At 45.1% G+C, this 17,127-nt stretch overlaps 1 protein-coding gene across 1 annotated transcript; it reads right to left on the bottom strand.

Annotated features, from left to right (window-relative positions):
• Positions 1 to 863: 863 nt before the first annotated feature.
• Positions 864 to 16,766, bottom strand: LOC106828616 (melanoma-associated antigen 8-like). Its single transcript, XM_014837271.3, has 2 exons — positions 16,696 to 16,766; positions 864 to 2,370 (listed from the first exon to the last, which is right to left on the bottom strand). The coding sequence occupies exons 1-2, from the start codon at positions 16,764 to 16,766 to the stop codon at positions 1,281 to 1,283; spliced, it is 1,161 nt and encodes a 386-aa protein (XP_014692757.3). The 3' UTR covers positions 864 to 1,280.
• Positions 16,767 to 17,127: the final 361 nt, after the last annotated feature.

Below are 17,127 nucleotides of genomic sequence, written 5' to 3'. Positions count from 1 at the left end.
AGGACCGACTCCTTGCCTCTCTCCAAGCTGCTCTTCATCCAGACCACTACTTCCTTTCATTTCACCCCACCAAAATCTAGCCCTTCATTACAATTGGCCAATTAAACTCAATTAAGATTAACACCTAATTTATGCTGTGGGCTCTGGTTCTCCCAGGCCTGGGAGAGGAGTGCCAGGCCACTGACTTCTGGGCATCACTTCAAAGGAATGTCACCGTATTTCTTGTGAAATCCTTACAGATAATGGATGTCAAACTCGCCGTTCTTCACTGTGTTCAACTGCAATGTGACAAGAGCCCAGGACACCTTCCCTTCCTGCCCAGGTGGAGATTTCTGTCTGGTTACCCGAGATCCCTAAGAAACTCTTCAGAGCAATTTTCCATTTCAGACTTGCCCCTCAGCCCTAAGACACACTGTGAGTCTGGCCATTGCCACCACCGAGCTTCATGACAACCAACTCCCACAGAAGGAATCGCAGTTTCCCGAAGACCCACACTGCCCTGACTCGGGGCGTTTACACGTGAGCGGGCTCTCCTGGGGCCGTACCACCTCCCACCTTCTTTGACTCGTCCTGGAGGGGACACCTCACCACCTTTCTTCTGGTACTGCGGCTCCCGGACTCTCATTCTATGGGTGGGGGGTTTCCTGCTTATCCTTGTGTCCCCACTACTGACACAGGGCCTTCCTGAGAGCAGAGGCTCAGCAAAAGTCTGGGGAAGAATGGAGCCAGTGAGCAGGGGTCTTAGTCATGCAGACTAAATTTCTCTGAGTTTCTTGAATCAACCCAAGAAATCTGGGCATATATATGTCTTTCAGTTTGATAGAACGACACACGAGAAGGGATAAGAAGCCAAGAATCAAGTGCCTTCTACTTTTATTTCTCTATTTCTTGACCCCATCGATTTGACTGCTAAGTTCTTTCACATTTCCAAGGAAATTTCTGTTCCAGTGCCATGTCATCCAGTTCAGATCACAGGCTATGGTGGAAGGTGTCCCAATTACTTTTACAAAATAGCAAAACTCTTACTCTTGGCCTGGATAAGTACAAATGCATATGTGATCAAGGGCATTCAAAACTTAGGCGCTGAAGCAAATTAAACCTTCTATTAAAAGGAACAGCATTTGAAAATTCCTAACAGAAACCAAGATCCATCTCCAGGATCCATCACAGAGAACAAGAACCCACAGATGCTATCCACAGTGGCCTCCCACCTCGTCCCTCCACTACTTAGGACACTCACTGCTCTCTCATGAAACACGCAGTGAAGAAGTGGCCTCACTTCATGCCCAGCAGGAGAAGCTGCTGGACATGGGCCTAGACCATGCCTGGCCGCCCTCGGGCTCAGGCGCCTCTTCCTCGTCACTCACAGCCTCTCCACACAGGTGGAGGAAGGGACTGGGAGCCCTGCTACTGACCCTGAGCAAATACTCCAGGACTTTCATCTTGCTGGTTTCAGCGTGGGCCCTGGGACCCCACAGGAACTCGTAGCGAGCAGGATCGCTGCTGGGCACCTGCCGGTACTCCACGTACTGCTCCCGCACCCAAACATGGGTGAGGAGCTCCCTGGGCTCCCCGTAGATGAAGTGCTCCCTCCCAGCATGCACCCCCATGACACTCAGTGCTTCGCAGACGTCCTCCTCAGGGACACAGTCACCCTCCAGGAGAATCACACCCAGGAGCATCACCAGGAGGCCAGTCTTGGGCATGCTCTGCTCACCACTCAGCATCCCATCGTAGGTGAGGCCCAGGGTGGTGACCAGGACATAGGCGTGGTCGCTGGGGTCCCCTTCCTTCACGTCAATGCCAAAGATGAGGTTCATGCGCTCAGAGGCTTGTCTGAAGATCACAGGGAAGTGGTCCTGGTAATCTCTGAGGACCGTATTCGGCATCTCCGCCTTTGTGGTCGGCTCCTTTGTGCGATACTTGAGAAGCAGGAACCCTACCAGGTCAGTGAATTTCAGACTTAGTGTGTCTTGGAGCGAGGAGTCGGCGTCTCCCGGGTCCTCCCAGGTGCTTGGCCCTTCCTCATCTTGGCTGCTGTAGCCATCGCCTCCGGACTGGTTCCAAGGAGTGGCTGCCATGGCAGAGCTGGAGGGCCGGGCACTCTTAGGGCCCTGGGGAGGACTCAGGGCTGCAGCCACAGCCACCTCCTCCAGGGTGCCCAGGAAGGGGACAGAGGGGGAGGATGAGGGGGATATGGCCTCCTCCTCCTCAGCCCCAGACAGCTGCACATCCACCAGGCCCTGGGTCTCTCTTGGGTCCTGATGGTCTTCCTCACACTTGCAGAGCCACCCACTTGACCTAGATTCATGACAACGTGTCAGGCAGCCAGCTGGAACGTGGGCAGGTGACCGATTGGGACCTTGGAGGCTGGGGGAGAGAGAGAGTGTGAGTGGCCTCAGCTGAGAAACACACCTTTGGCGGCTCTGAAAAAAGCAAATTACAGGTCTCCTGTTAGGGGTGCTCTTGGCATCACAGGGCCCGGTGCTCCAGGGTGGCCTGTGCCCTAGGGATCTGAAGGAAGAAGTGATAGGGCTCATCAGGGAGCACCCAGCACAGCCCGAGGTTCTGGGGCAGGTGGTGGGCTGGGGTGGTGTGGCCTCAGGGTCTGCAGGGTCTTCTTGGTTCTGGTGTGGGGGAGGCCCTGGATGCACATTTGGGGTGTATACCTCACCTTGACTCCTGGCACTGCTTGGGCCTCCTCTCCTATGCGACCTGAGGGTATGAGCCTCAGACCAAGGCCTTCACCTCCAGGTTCCTGGAGCCCTGTAAGAGGAAACACGGGGCACCTCTGGGCTCAGACTGCAAGCACAGCCCTGGACCCCCAGGGCTGCCAGGAGGTGTGGGCCGGACTCTGTGAGATCCCCACTGTTCTGGGGTGAGTGGTCCCCTCCGAGCTCACTCAGGGTCCTTACATTTCCCCTGGCTGGGCCTGGGCCCCACCCCTCTGCTGACCTGAGGCAAACCTCTCAGAACAAGACCACACAACCCTGAGACTGGGCAGAAGGAAGTAAGGGGGCCCACATCTGGCCACACCTGACCAGGGGCTAACAGGAGGCACCAAGGGACAGGAAGGGGTGACCAAATTCTGCAGGTTCCATCTGTCCTGGGATGGGTGGTCTGCTTAGTCTTCACCTCGACACCCTGCAGGGCCTGGGACAACTCCCTCTGTTGACCTGAGGCCACCCTCCTTTTGACCAAAGTCTCACCTTCCTGAGACACTGAAGATGGAGGCGAGGGGCACCACAGACAGCCACCACGTTCCACATCCTCTCATGGCCAACACAAATGGCAAAGTAAGGCTGGGATTCCATCTGTTCTGATATGAGTTGTCCCCTCAGTTCTCACCCTGAGAACTCTTGCCGCTTGGCATGGCCTGAGATTCTTCCCTCTCCTAATCTGAGTCTGGCTTCCTTAGGCCAAGGCCCTCCCTTGCCTGAGTACACCTGGACTTTGTCAGGTCCCCACTGTTCTGGGGTGAATTGTCTAAGGTGGAAATGGTAGTTCAATACATCTGGCCACCACAACTTTGAGCCACACAGGGATGACAAGGAGAGGGTGGGGGTTTACTTTCTCTGGGGTGAGAGGTCTCCTGAGTCATCCCTTAGGGTCCTCAACTTGATGCCTTGCAGGGTCTGCAAGCCTTGCTCTTCTGACCTAAGTTGGGCCCCCTCAGACCAAGGCCCTTACCTCCCTGACAACTCTAAGCTGGAAACAAGGGGGTGCCTCAGCCTAAAAGTCCTGCCTGGAGTCTCCCAGGGCTGCCAGCGAGATAAGAGTAGATTTCTGTGGGCACCCCTCTGTGTTCTGGGGTGGGAGATACCATCAATCCTCCCTTAGGGTCCTCCCCTAGACTCCTGGCAAGGCATAGGACTCCACCCTCTACAGCCCTGATGTTGCCTCTCAGACCAAGGCTCTCACTTCCCTGGGAGCTCCAGAACAAAAGCAATGAGGTTCCACATCTGTGGCCTCCCCCGGCCAGGGATCTCCCAGGGTTAACAGTAGGGGCTGAGGCTTCTCTGTTGTGGGGTAGGCAGGGTTCCTTCAGTCCTCTCTCAGGATATCCATATTTATTTCTGGCAGGGCTTGGACCACTGCCCTGGATTAACCTGATATCACCCACTCCAGCCAATGCTTCACCTCCCCGAGACCCCTCCCCAACCCCAGCCTGTGGCAGAAGTGGATGCCACTCTTACTAGAATCCTCCTGGGGCTGACAATTGGCAACAGTCAGAATCTGTGAGTTCCTTTCTGGAGTGCATAGGTATGGTCAGTCCTCACCAGGGGTCTATACTTTGATTCCTGGCAGGGCCTGGGCCTCTTCCTTCTGCTGACTTGAGTCTGCTGCTCTCAGACCAAGACTCTTACCTACCTGAGATCCCCAAGACAGAAGTGAGGGTACACAACACCTGGCCATCATGCCCGGGGTCTCCCAAGGCTGATAGCAGTGGCAGGGGAGGAGCCGTAGCCCCCTATGTTCTTGAGTTCAGGGTCACCTTAGTCCTCCCTCAGAGTCTTCACCTTGACAGGGGCCAGAGCCTGGGACTCCTCCCTTTGCTGACCTGAGTGTGGCCCCTCAGTCTAAAGCTCTCACCTCCCTGAGACTCCCCTGGCTGAAAGGAGGGTGCTATCGGTCAGACAGCCATGATGGGCATCTCCTAGAGCTGAAAGCGGAAGCAGGTCAGGTTTCTGTGATGCCCTTGGGTGTTTTCAAGTAGAAGTCTCTCTCATTCCTCCCTCAGTCATACTTTGACTCCTGGTGGTGCCTGAATGCCCTTCCTCTGCTGGCCTTATGCTGCCCCCTTAGATGAAGGCCTCACCTCCTTCAGATTCCCGAGAGCAAATGGAGGGGTAGCTTCAGTCAGAAAGCTGTTCCGGAACCTCCCAAGACTGACAGCAGGGGCGTATTTCTGTAGAGTGTCTTCTGTTCTGGGGTCCCAGGTGCCCTCATTCTTCCCTCAGCATCTCTTCTCGGGGCCCTCCCCTCTGCTGACCTCAGGCCCTGTCCTTTGACCAAGTCTCCAGTCTCCCATACTCAGATGTGGAAGTCAGGAAACGCCACATGTGGTCATGCCGCCCAGCGGCCTCCCAGGACTGATTCTGTCTGGGGTCCAGAATCTCTTTGTCCTCCCTCAGGTCCTTACTTACCTTCACGTCTGGCAGGGCCTGGGACCCCTTCCTCTGCTGACCTGAGCCATACCAAGCCAGCCCTCCTTCAGTATCCCAAGGTAGAAGTGAAGAAATACTACATCTGGCCAGACCGCAGTGGGGCTTCCCTGGGCTGACAGAAAGGGTGGGTTTCTGTTGTGGGTGGGAGTCCCCTCTGTTCTGTAGTCCAGGGTCCCCTCAATCCTCCCTCAGGTCCTCAACTTGATTGCTGACAGGTCATGGGCCATTCCCTCTGCTGACCTGCGTCCAGCCCCTTCAAATCAAGGTTTTCCCCTCCTTAAGACCCCCTCCCCCGGCGGAAGTCAGAGGCCACCATGTTGGGCTATGTCTTCCTGAGGTCTTCCAGGGTTGATAGCAGGGGCAGGGCAGGCGGGGCTGAGGGCCTCTCTGTTTTGAGGTCAAGGGTCCTTTCAGTCCTTCCTGAGAGTCCTTACCTTGACTCCTGGCAGGTACTGGGACTCCTTTCACTGCTGATCTGAAGACGCACCCCTGTATCCAAGCCTCATTTCCTTGGGATCTGCATCCCCTCTTCCCCAGAAGGAAGTGAGGGGCCATCATATTTCCCTGATTTAGGGTCTCTAGGGGCTGACTGCAGGGACAGCAGTGATGCTAGGACCCCTCTTTTCTGGGATGGGAGGTTGTCTAAATGCTGCTTCAAGATCCTCACCGTGACTCCCGGCAGGGCCTGAGACTCCTCTCGCTGCTGTCCCGAGTCCCTCGGCTTCCTTCTGGCCAAGGCTCTCACTGCTCTGAGAGCCCCTGAGGCAGAAACGATGGGGGCTCTGAGCCTCACAGCTCTACCTTGGTCTCCCAGGGCTGTCATCAGGGGTGGACGTGGATTCTATGGGCCCCCTGAGGAGGGTGAACCTCCCCACCCTCAGTCCTCACTCGTGAGGGTCCTCATCTAGGCTCCTGGCTCCTTGATTAAATGCTGGCTGGGAGATGCTCCCTCCCTAGCAGCTCTGAGCATTTGCCCAGCTGCAACCCTTGCAGAGAATGACACCCCTGGGTCCCAGACTAGATGCTAATATGAAGCTGGAGTGCCCACCACCAGCGGAGGAAGGGCAGAGAAGCACACCTTCCAATGGTGTCTCTTCACCAGCCAGCCAGACTCCAGAAACATTTTGTTCTAAAAGATGTATTTTCTACTCCGAAAAGGCTGAGCAACAGGATTTGGGGAGGTCCTGCTATTTTGAGGTTATCTAACACTGAATCCTCCAGTGCAGCTGTTTTCATTTTCTTAACCCTCATTCCTAGTAAAAAATATATTTTACATATCTACCAAGTGTGTATTTAGAATGCGTAGAATTTCATGAAAGAATATCTCACTTACTATGTGTGGATCACTGATACTTCCTGTTCTCTTTCCAGTCCAGTCTTCATCTTCTATTAAAATAATGTTTGAAAGGCTAATCCTTACCCACTTGTCAAAAGTTCAGAAATAACAAGTAAAACCAATGAATCACCGAAGTCGTAATTAGTAAAAGTTTATTGTGTACGCACCCAAAAGACAGTTTCCGAACTGGGAACACTCAAAGCAGACATGGAGTGAGGCTCAGGGGGCTATTGTTATAGAGCAGCTTACAACAGTGGGAACGCAGTGACTGTTTATTCTTCACAGTGATTGGTTATAATACTGGAGTTTTCTTGAATGACAGGGAATTGGTTAGTGGTTACCTCATGTCAATTTTGGGAAATGGTTTAAGTTTTGCTCATGATTTCCAGAGGTATAAGCAAGAAACGACTCGGGTCAAGTTAGTCTTGCAAAATAAACTGAATTAAACTGTTTGTATGACTAAACTGATTTTGTCTGCTCAGGGAATTTTCAAGGCTGGTTTCTATTTATTTCTGATTTTAACACACTAAAAGGGTTTCAGGTGGTTATTAGCACAGACTTTGGGGCCCTACTACCTAAATCATCCCATCTTTCTGGCTGTCCTGCTTTTGCCCCAGGGCCACTGGCCTGTGTGTCCTGAGGGCCTGCTTCAGATGTGTGCAGTGAAGCAGGAGCAGAAGTTTGAAGCCTTTCCTCCTCCCCATCCGTCATCTGCATCTATGCAGCCTACAGCCCCTCCCAACATGGCTGCCGCTGCCCACGCCCCACCCAAACACAAGTACCAGCTCGCCGCAATCTGCAGTCTCCCCCAGGGCTTTCTCCTGTTTGGTTGTTCAGATTTTGTTGTTGATTTCCCCCCCTCTGCCTTCTATAGTTATTGAGGATTGATTTGGGGAGTGGAAGTCAGCAGTGTGAATTTGATGATCATCTTGGTATCTACAGGTAAGGCACTAAAGCTGTAAATAATTTAAGGAGAATTCACATCTTTATAATCTTCCCCATTAACAGGTATGTTTTACCGCTCTATTTATTTGAAACTTCTTTTAGCTGAATCTATCAGCAAACTCTTACATTTGCCTCCATTAATATCTTGTACATTGTTGCTAGGATTCTTTTTAGGTAATTTTTGGACTTTGTTGCAGTCGTGAATGGGATATTTTCTAGTACAAGTTCTAATTAGTTATTGCTTTTATGTGGCAAGGTTCTTGATTTTGCTATAATGATCTTCCATGTAACATTTTTCTGAAGTCTCTTATCCATCTACCTATTCCTTTGAATAGATATAATGTTACAGATAAAAGTATTTTATAGATAATATTGTCACCAAATATTATGTTTCTTTTCCATATTCATATTTTATCTATTTTGATATCCATAGTTCTATGCGTTCCAGTGCAGTTTTGAACAGTAGAGGAGAGAGCATACATTTTCGTGTTGTCTGTCCCTGACTTTGATGGAAATTCTTCTAACATTTCACATTTAAGTGTGTTTGCTGTAGATGTGGAAATTGAAGTTCTATTCTAATGTTTATCTTTTTTTTTTTTTACCGTGCACTTGCGTTGAATTTCTTTCAAAGGCTTATTATGGACCCATTGATATGATCGATGTTTCTTCTCTAATTTGCACAGGGGATTATAATTGAAGGTATTTTCTAACGTCAAATCATATTTTTCTTCCTCAGACACAGTGTCTTTGTTCATTTAATTCACTGCTGTGTTGAATATGCTATTAAGTTATTCAGAACATTTGCTGCTGTGTGAGTGAGCTTGGCTCAAGTTTTCTTTTCATGGGGTGTTCTCACCTGGTTTTTGAATCAAGGAGTACTAGCCTGGCAAAATGAGTTGAATAATTGCCCATTTTTGTATGCTTTGGAAGAGTTTACATAAGATGTAGTTTGTTTTTCCCCCAAAACTGCCTTGTCCTGGAACATTTGACGGTGGCTTGAGTTTTGAATACAGCTTCAGTTTCTATTGTTTGATTAAACTTTAGGTGGTCCATTTCACTTAGAATTTCAAATTTAATGGCATGATATTTATAGTCAAAACTTTTTATTACAGAAACTATCAAACATATGCAAAATAAAGAGAACATTATAATGAACCCTGTACACCTGGCACTCGGCATCAACAATCTTCAATACAATCCGGTTCCGATTATACCCTCACCGTCCCCCATTTCTTGCTACTAGAGCAATTTGAAGCATATCTAAAACATTATGCCCTTTTATTTCTAAATATTTTATATGGATTTAGAAAAGATAAGGACTCTCTTGTGAAATATAAATCCAATACAATTATCTTTTCAAAAGTTTAAATAAGTGATCATCAAATGTCCAGGTATTTTTCATGTTTACCTGGCAGATGTATACTTCAAAAAACACCAGTTTCTTTGAATCGGTGCCCAAATATAAGCTAATCACTGCAGCTGTTTTTGATGTCCCTTAAATATTTTTAATCTATAATTCTTTCCCACATTACCTCTCTTTCCTTGCACTTAATATTTTAAAAAGACAAGATTTGAGTTCTGTCCAGGCTCCCATAGTGTGGATTTTGCTGAATGCAACATTTGTGGCGTCCCTTAACATGTTCTTCTGACCTTACTTTCTGACACTAAAAGATACCCCAGACTGTTTGTATATTTACTGCCCCAGTCCTAGGACCAGCATTTCTCCAAGGATTCCTAGGTCCTTTTGTTGGATGGTTTTAAGAAACCTCGATCTCTGTACTGGGTATCCTTGCTGCTACTGGGGACTTGTTACATCATAGGCTCTGTCAGCTAACAGAGCAATGAAATATGTATGTCTGTATTAACCTGTGTAAATACACATACCTGTAAATATTTATATATGGAACCATCTGTATCTATTTTAAGCTGAATGTGAGTTTATACTGATGTCTCCAACTCTAATCCATTATCACAAAGATCACTCTAGCCTCCTCCGTTTGCTTACCTATAACATCCCCCTGCAACAGTGAGAAATCTGTCTCCCACCACCAGTTGAATTTATTGTTCAATCCATGTAATTGTTCAGTTCCACTATACATGTACGGTAGTTTCAGGATTGTTCACCTGTACTGCTGTGGGAAACAACTGCACCAACTGGAGTACAGTGCTTCTGTGCAGTTCCTTTTATTTATTTATTTATTTTATTTTTTGAGGAAGATTAGCCCTGAGCTAACTACTGCCAATCCTCCTCTTTTTGCTGAGGAAGACTGGCCCTGAGCTAACATCAGTGCCCATCTTCCTCTACTTTATATGTGGGACGCCTACCACAGCATGGCTTGCCAAGCGGTGCCATGTCTGCATCCGGGATCAGAACCAGTGAACCCCGGGCCACCAAAGCAGAACATGCGAACTTACCCGCTGCGCCACTGGGCTGGCCCTGTGCAGTTCCTTTTGACTTCAGCCTGGTAACATTCATTTCTAAAGGTACTTAGGGCAGCAACTTTCCCTGCAGTGAGGTTGTTTCGTACATTTTTAATGCAGTTAGAATATTTTGCCACGATCTGCATTCCATCCACGGATTCCTTGACCTTCTAAATTAATTTTTTCATTTTCATGCGTTAATATTTACTCTGCATGCCATCAAGTTTTCTGTTTTGACAAATACATACTGTCATGTATGCATCATTATAGTATCATACAAAATAGCTTCACTGCCCTGATAAATTCCCTGTGCTTAAACTATTTAAACCTTTTTCTATATGTTTACCATCTCTTTGCTTTTTCCCTTTCCAGGATGTCATGTACATAGAATCATACACTCTCTAGCCTTTTCCAACTGGCTTCTTTCACTTAACAATGTGCATTTAAGAATCATTTATGTCTTTGCACATCTTGTAGGTCATTTTTTTTCAATTGATGAATTGTGTTTCATTGTACAGTTGTGCCACAGTTTGTTTATCCATTCATCTATTGAAGGGCATCTTGCTTGCTTCCATTTTTTGGCGATTATCAAATAAGCAGCTATCAACATTCATGTGCAAGTTTTTGTGTGGACATAAGTTTTTAAATGAGATGGGTACGTAGCCAGGAGTGCGCTTGCTGGATCTTATGGTGAGACTATGTTCAGTTTTTAAGAAAATGACAAACTGTCTTCCAAAGTAAATGTACCATTTTACATTCCTACCAAAAATGAATGAGTTCCTCTTGCTCTGAATTCTCATCAGCCATTAGACTTGTGAGTTTTTTCACTTTTAGACGTTCCAGTAGGTTTTTATTTTAGATGTTTTTTCTCTAATATATTTAGTGTTATTAATTTATCCTTAAGCACTGATTTTGCTACATTCCACAAATTTTTATATTTGCATTTTTATTTTAATTTAATTCAAAATATTTAGAAATTTATATTGGGGCTTCTCTCCCGATCCAGAGGTATTTGGAACTGTGTTGTTTAAATTACAAACTAAATTCTCTCTCTTCTCCTTCTGGTATTCCACTTACTTAAATTTTACACCTTCTGAAATTGTCCCATGGTTCTTGGATATTCTGTTCTGGGTTTTTTTTTTTTCATTCTTCTTTATTTCAGTTTGGAGGATTTTATTGACATATTTTCAAGCTCACTGCTTCTTTCCTCAGCCATATCCAATCTCTGATGATGAGCTCGTCAAAAGCATCCCTAACTTACGCTACAGTATTTTTTTATTTCTAACATTTCCTTTTGAACCTTCCGTAGTTTCCATTTCTCAGTTTACATCTGCTTACCTATCTGACTTGCATATTGTCTCCTTTTTCCATTTCAGTTCAGAACACATGTCATAATTATTTTTAATTCCCTGTCTGATAATTTCAACATCTCTGTCATATCTGAGTCTCTTTCTGATGCTTGCTTTGTTTCTTCAGATTGTATTTTTTCTTGCCTTTTAGCATGTCATGTAATATTTTGTTGAAAAGCCAGACATGTTATATTTGGCAGTTAGAACTGAAGTAAATAGGCCTTTATAGTCTGAGGTTTTATGTCAGTCTGGCTAGCATTGCAGCTATAGGTGCAAGAGGCTTAAAATTCATATAATTTCTGTGTTTTTGTTTCTCCTCTGTTGTTTATGGGTTTCTCTAGGAACTACATCTTAAATAGATTCTGTGTCTTGCAGTTTTTCAGCTATAATCTACTGTTTTTATTATAATGGAGACGTTGTTATGGTGGTAAGGTGCAGGAGAGGGGAGGCCTTCTATAATCGTGTGATGAAATCTCAGTCTTCTAGTGTGTCTATTTTCCTGGCTTGTGTCCTTCAGAATTTATGCTTCTCTCCCCTCCCAGCTTAGGTGAGACAAGAATGCTAGAGGTGGCTGGAATAGGGTAGTTGCCCTTCTGCTTATGTGAGATAAGACTCTGGTAAAGTCTTTTTCACTAGAGAGTAGGTCTTTGTTATGCAGAACGCACTATATATATTTAAAAATGCTTAATCTCCCCCTCCCATTGCCAAAGACACGAGATAATTTTTCTTGGCTCCTCACTGTGATAATCTGATGGGGTTTTTGGAGGGAAAAGCTGTGCAAGTATGGGGTCCTCTTAAGACTGTAGATCCAGGAGTTTCTTGGTCTCACACTAGTGCACATTTAGCCCCCAGAAATTTGTCATCTCTCCATTGTTAACAGATAAACTGAGTGATATTAAAAATTTAAGAGCTTACTTGAGCAAAAATCACTTTGAATTGGGCAGTGTCAAACCAGAAGTGGTTAGGTGCACTCCACTAACAGGAGCTCGGGGAGAGACTTTTATAGAGAAAAGAAAGAAGCAAAGTAAGGAAATTATTGATTGGCTGTAGCTGAAAGCCTAGTTGGCTGTTAGTGATTGGCTGTCCTTAGGTTTCACTGTCATAGCCTTGAGGCATTTACAGGCCTAGATTTTGGTTTGCGTATGTAGGCCACCATGGCATTAGAGCCACTTCAGTCTGAAGCCCTTCTTTTTAATTAATGTAACACTGTTTCAGTGTTCTTACCAGTTTATAGCTCCCGTGACTTTTACTGCTGGTAAGCTGATCTCAGCTGTGTTTCTATTTATTCACCTGTCGTTCCCAATTTTGGAGTGGCAGTTTTATATGTAACCTCAATTCTCTGATGAGTCCAAGAAAGTCATTGATTTTCAGTTTATTCAGCATCTTCCTTATTGTAATTGTCAACGAAAATAATCCATAACCAATCTATAAATGAAAATTTTGGAGAGTTTATTCTGAGCTGAAATCTGAGGACCATGGCCCGGCGCCTTTCTTCCCAAAGGAAGAAAGGGCACCAAAGAAGTGAGGTATACAGAGTGGTTATGTACCCACATACAGGATGTTTCACATATGATTGAAATGTCCTTCCCACAATAGTCACAAGATTGCCCTGTCGCACAGCGCCTGATGGACACAGCAGGCAGTGGGTCTGCTATCTCAGCAGGTGGAGCAGGAGGCAAGTCTATTGTCTCGAGCTGGGTGGTCACAGGTGAGCACAGCAATCAGTTCCTAGCCTAAGGAAAGATGCTTAATCCTTAAGGAAATGCCAATGATGGGAGGGGGAGGGAAGTTTCACCTTTATCTCAAGGGCCTTTGTTCTTGCCATAGGGATTATCTAAAGCAGATATACAATGCATGCTCAACAGCCATGGTCAGGCCCTTTTGGAAAGACAAGGTCAGGCCGAATTAGGTTTACACAAAATGGCTTCATCATATACTCCATTATATCCTATTACTTGCTATTTTTATTTGTCATTATGATGGGAGTGAAAACGTCTAGGCACTTTACATGTGAGAGCTGAAACTGAAAGTCATCACATTTTTAATGACAATTTAAAGCTTTATTTTGACAAATTAAAAAAAAAATTAGAGGGGCCAGCCCAGTGGCATAGTGGTTAAGTTCACACCCACTGCTTTGGCGTCCTGGGGTTCGTGGGTTTGGATCCCAGGTGCAGACCTGCACACCACTCACCAAACCATGCTCTGCCGGCGTCTCACACACAAAAAATAGAGGAAGGTTGGCATAGATGTTAGCTCAGTGACAATCTTCCTCAGGCAAAAGAAAAAGGTGCAAATAATGATACAAACACCCCTGTACCCACTACCAGATTTTTATTTAAACAGATCATTATAACCAAAGCTTATGGCTTAATTTGAGAGTCTGAGACTAGAGTCTCAGGCCAGTTAATCTCTTAGAGTCTTTCTGGGTCCGCCCTATGGGAAGCCAAGTGTTACCAGATAGGAAGTTATGACTTTAGTAGGTCATTAGGTTATTTCTATTATTTCACCCTTATAAACCCTGGGACTTCCAGTAGCCTTGCATGCATGTTAGTTTGCATATATGTGAGTACATCTTTAGAATGAATTCATAGAAGTAGAATGTTTCTAAGTCAAAGAACATGTTCATTTTCTATACTTCAGTCAACGTTGGTAACATATTAGTGACCTATTTACTGAAATATTGTGAATTTAATATAAGTTGTCAAGTCTTCCAGCTAGAGGTGGTTCATTGTATTATCTTAAGATTTAAATTCTCCAATATATGTCTATATGTCACTTTTTCTTCTTTTTCATGTCCATTTGAGTTTTATTTCTCAAGACTTGCCAGAGGTTTGTCTTATTATTGTTGAGAACTACCTTGATCTTTGAGTTTCTTTATCAAGTTTATTTTTCTTGTTTGTGCAGTTTTTATTTCATTAGTGTCTTATACTATTTTGATGGTTTTCTTGTTCCTATATTCCTTGGGTTAATATTGTTACTCTTTTGGTAGCTTTTTTTCTTTTCCACAGGGAAATGAGCTGCCCTGAGCTAACATCTGTTGTCAATCTCCCTCGTTTTTTTTTCTCCCCAAAGCTCCAGTACATGGTTGGATCTGCTACTTGTAAGTCATTCTAGTTCTTCTATGTGAGCTTCCACCACAGCATGGAACCTGATAGACAGGTGGTGTGGTTCCATGACAGGGAAGCGAACCCAGGCCGCTGAAGTGGTGAGCGCCGAACTTTAACCACTAGGCCATCAGGGCTGGCTCCTTTTGGTAGCTTTTTAAATTGAATGCTTAGTTTATTTAATTTCGCTTTTTCTTGTTTTCTAAATAATTTTTAATGAATGCATTTAAGACTATACATTTTCTCTGAATATAGTTATTTGCATGCATCCTGTAGGTATTCACACATAGTGATCTCATTGTCTGTCACACCCATTTAGATATTTTATTTTTTATTTCCTCTTTACCCAAGAGTTATTTAGAAGTACAGTGGTATTTTCCAGGTACTTTGTTCATTAATCTGTCTATCTATCCCTTGTCTATCATCCATCCATCTAACTGTCTCCCTATCAGTCTATCATATCTTTGCTTATTTTTCCTATCTATTATGGTGCAAGATATGGCTTGAATGTTTCTATTTGGGGAAACTGAGAAATTTTTAGTTCCCTAGTACATGATCAACTTTTGCAAATGTCCCATAAACATTTTTTTTGAAGATTGGCACCTGAGCTAACAACTGTTGCCAATCTTCTTTTTTTTTTTCCCCGCTTTTCCTACCCGAATCCCCCCAGTACATAGTTGTATATTTTAGTTGTGGATCCTTCTAGTTGTGGCATGTGGGACGCCACCTCAATGTGGCCTGATGAGCAGTGCCATGTCCACGCCCAGGATACGAACTAGCAAAACCCCAGGCCACTGAAGCGGAGTGTGCAAACTTAACCACTTGGCCACGGGACCGGCCCCCCATAAACATTTAAAAAGGATTTTTTTTGGTAGTTGGGTCCAAACTTTATCTACTTATATATATCTAAATATCTATAATCTATTATCTGTTTGCCATCTATCTATGGTGGGCCCAAGCTCCTGTAACAAAGATATCATGAAATATGATTACTTAAGGAAAATAGTTATTAACTTCTCTTTCATACAACGGTCCTAATTAATATAGCCTAGGGTTGGGGAAAGCTTTGCTTCACCTGGCCTTTATGGGATCCAAAATCCTTCTATTTTGCTGCTTTACTATCCCTGGAAAGTTGTCCTTGTTTGTATGATTTTAGCTGGAACTCAAACACATCTTTGTTCCAGGCATTGGGAACAAGAAAGAGGATGTCCAAGGAAAGTGTTTTTTTGTTGTTGTTGTTAAGTCAGGCAGAATTTGCACACATCACAGCTGCTTACATTCCATTCAGAAGAACTTAGGCGCATGGCCTCACCTGGGTGAAAGGGAGGCTGGAAATAGATACTAACTGGATAGCCAAGTGTAGCAGTCTGGCACAGTACATATTTACATTTTTAAGCTTTTGTATGTATTAAATGGTATTTATCAAATCTTGTATATTTCTGTTATTAGTTTTACCTCTTTAACCTGTTCATTTCTGAGAAATAAGTGCTAAAATTTCCCACTATAGTTGTGTATATGTCCACTTTTTCTTGTCTTTCTGATATTTTCTGCTTTCTATATTTTACATTGAGATTGTTAGGGGAATAAATGTTATGAATTATCAAAAACTACACTACACATTTCGTACATGTTTAATGCATTTTACCTTGATTTCTACTCTCTATGATATATTGTCCTTACTCTTTCCTTTGTTTTGGCATTTGGCTTGAATACATTTTCCTACTTTCTTTATCATTTTGTTTTAGCAATGCCATGGAAATGACATGTAACTAGATTTCTTTTTAAAATAAGTCTGAGTGTCTATTTCTTTTGATGGGATAAATTTAATCAGCTTACCTATATTAAAATCACACATGTAGATCTCGTCAAGATAGTGGCTAGGCAGACTCTGAACTCAACTCCTCCCAAAAACACAAACAGGTCACAACTATTCTTGGAAAAATTACGATGGAAAGAAAACTGAAACCTGGATAAAAAGAACCCCCACAACAAGGGACAGTCCTGACTGAGGCAGAAAAGGCAGAAATTCCTTCTGGAGAGAAAAAAGCCACATTCATGAGCCATGGAGCTTTACAGCCGGCTGGGCAGGAGCCACCCTAAGGTACACAGCCCTCCCTGGAGAAGTGGTGATGTTAGTGCGGGCCTGTTACCACTATAAGCATCCTTTAGACTCAGCACAACTGAGATGAGTGTCCTACTATTTGGCTTCACTGGCTATTAACCGCAATGGGGGATACCCCCAGAAAAGCTTACGGACAAAAGCCAAAAAACTTGCCTCTTAAAGGCCCCATGTATAAATTCTCCCATCTCAGAGGGCAACCTAAAATCTCCAAAAAGAAAGCTGCACAGTCCTTTGGTGAAAAGAGACTCACCTGCTAGGCTCTGGGTGCATCTTGGTGAGAGGTGAGACCTCTCCAGAGACTGAGACATTGGTGACAGCCATTGTTATGACCTAGTACAGCCATGCTAACACAAATGTTGGCAGATGCCATTTAAGTTCTTCCCCTGGCCTGACAGCCCAGGGTTCTGCCACACCCACTAGAGTGCAGATTTAATCTAGTTCAGCAAGGGTAGGAAGCCCACCCAAGGGACTGGCCCACCCAACAGTAAGCTCTCAGGCTACTTGTCAGCTTGCATAGACTGGGTGCCTTGATCCTTTACAGGCAGGTGAGTGTGTCTGCCTCTGTGGGACTGGGCCTGCGTGAGGACAATGTGAGCTGAGGGGGGCATTGGTGGAGAGGTGGGGGCCTCTGCAGTGGGGCATCTGAGTACACTCCGGGGGAATGGGAAGTGTGCATGGGCCA

This window comes from Equus asinus, chromosome X (genome assembly GCF_041296235.1).
Source record: "Equus asinus isolate D_3611 breed Donkey chromosome X, EquAss-T2T_v2, whole genome shotgun sequence".
Taxonomy (NCBI): domain Eukaryota; kingdom Metazoa; phylum Chordata; class Mammalia; order Perissodactyla; family Equidae; genus Equus; species Equus asinus.
Note: the sequence above shows the minus strand (reverse complement) of the source record. Positions and strands in the feature narration are given on the sequence as shown.

Excerpts from the sequence above, each read along its gene's own strand:
- LOC106828616 (XM_014837271.3), bottom strand. The coding sequence starts at position 16,766 with ATGGCTGTCACCAATGTCTCAGTCTCTGGAGAGGTCTCACCTCTCACC. Across the intron at positions 2,371-16,695 it reads ATGCACCCAGAGCCTAGCAG|CCTCCAAGGTCCCAATCGGT; the intron begins GTGAGTCTCTTT and ends TCTCTCCCCCAG.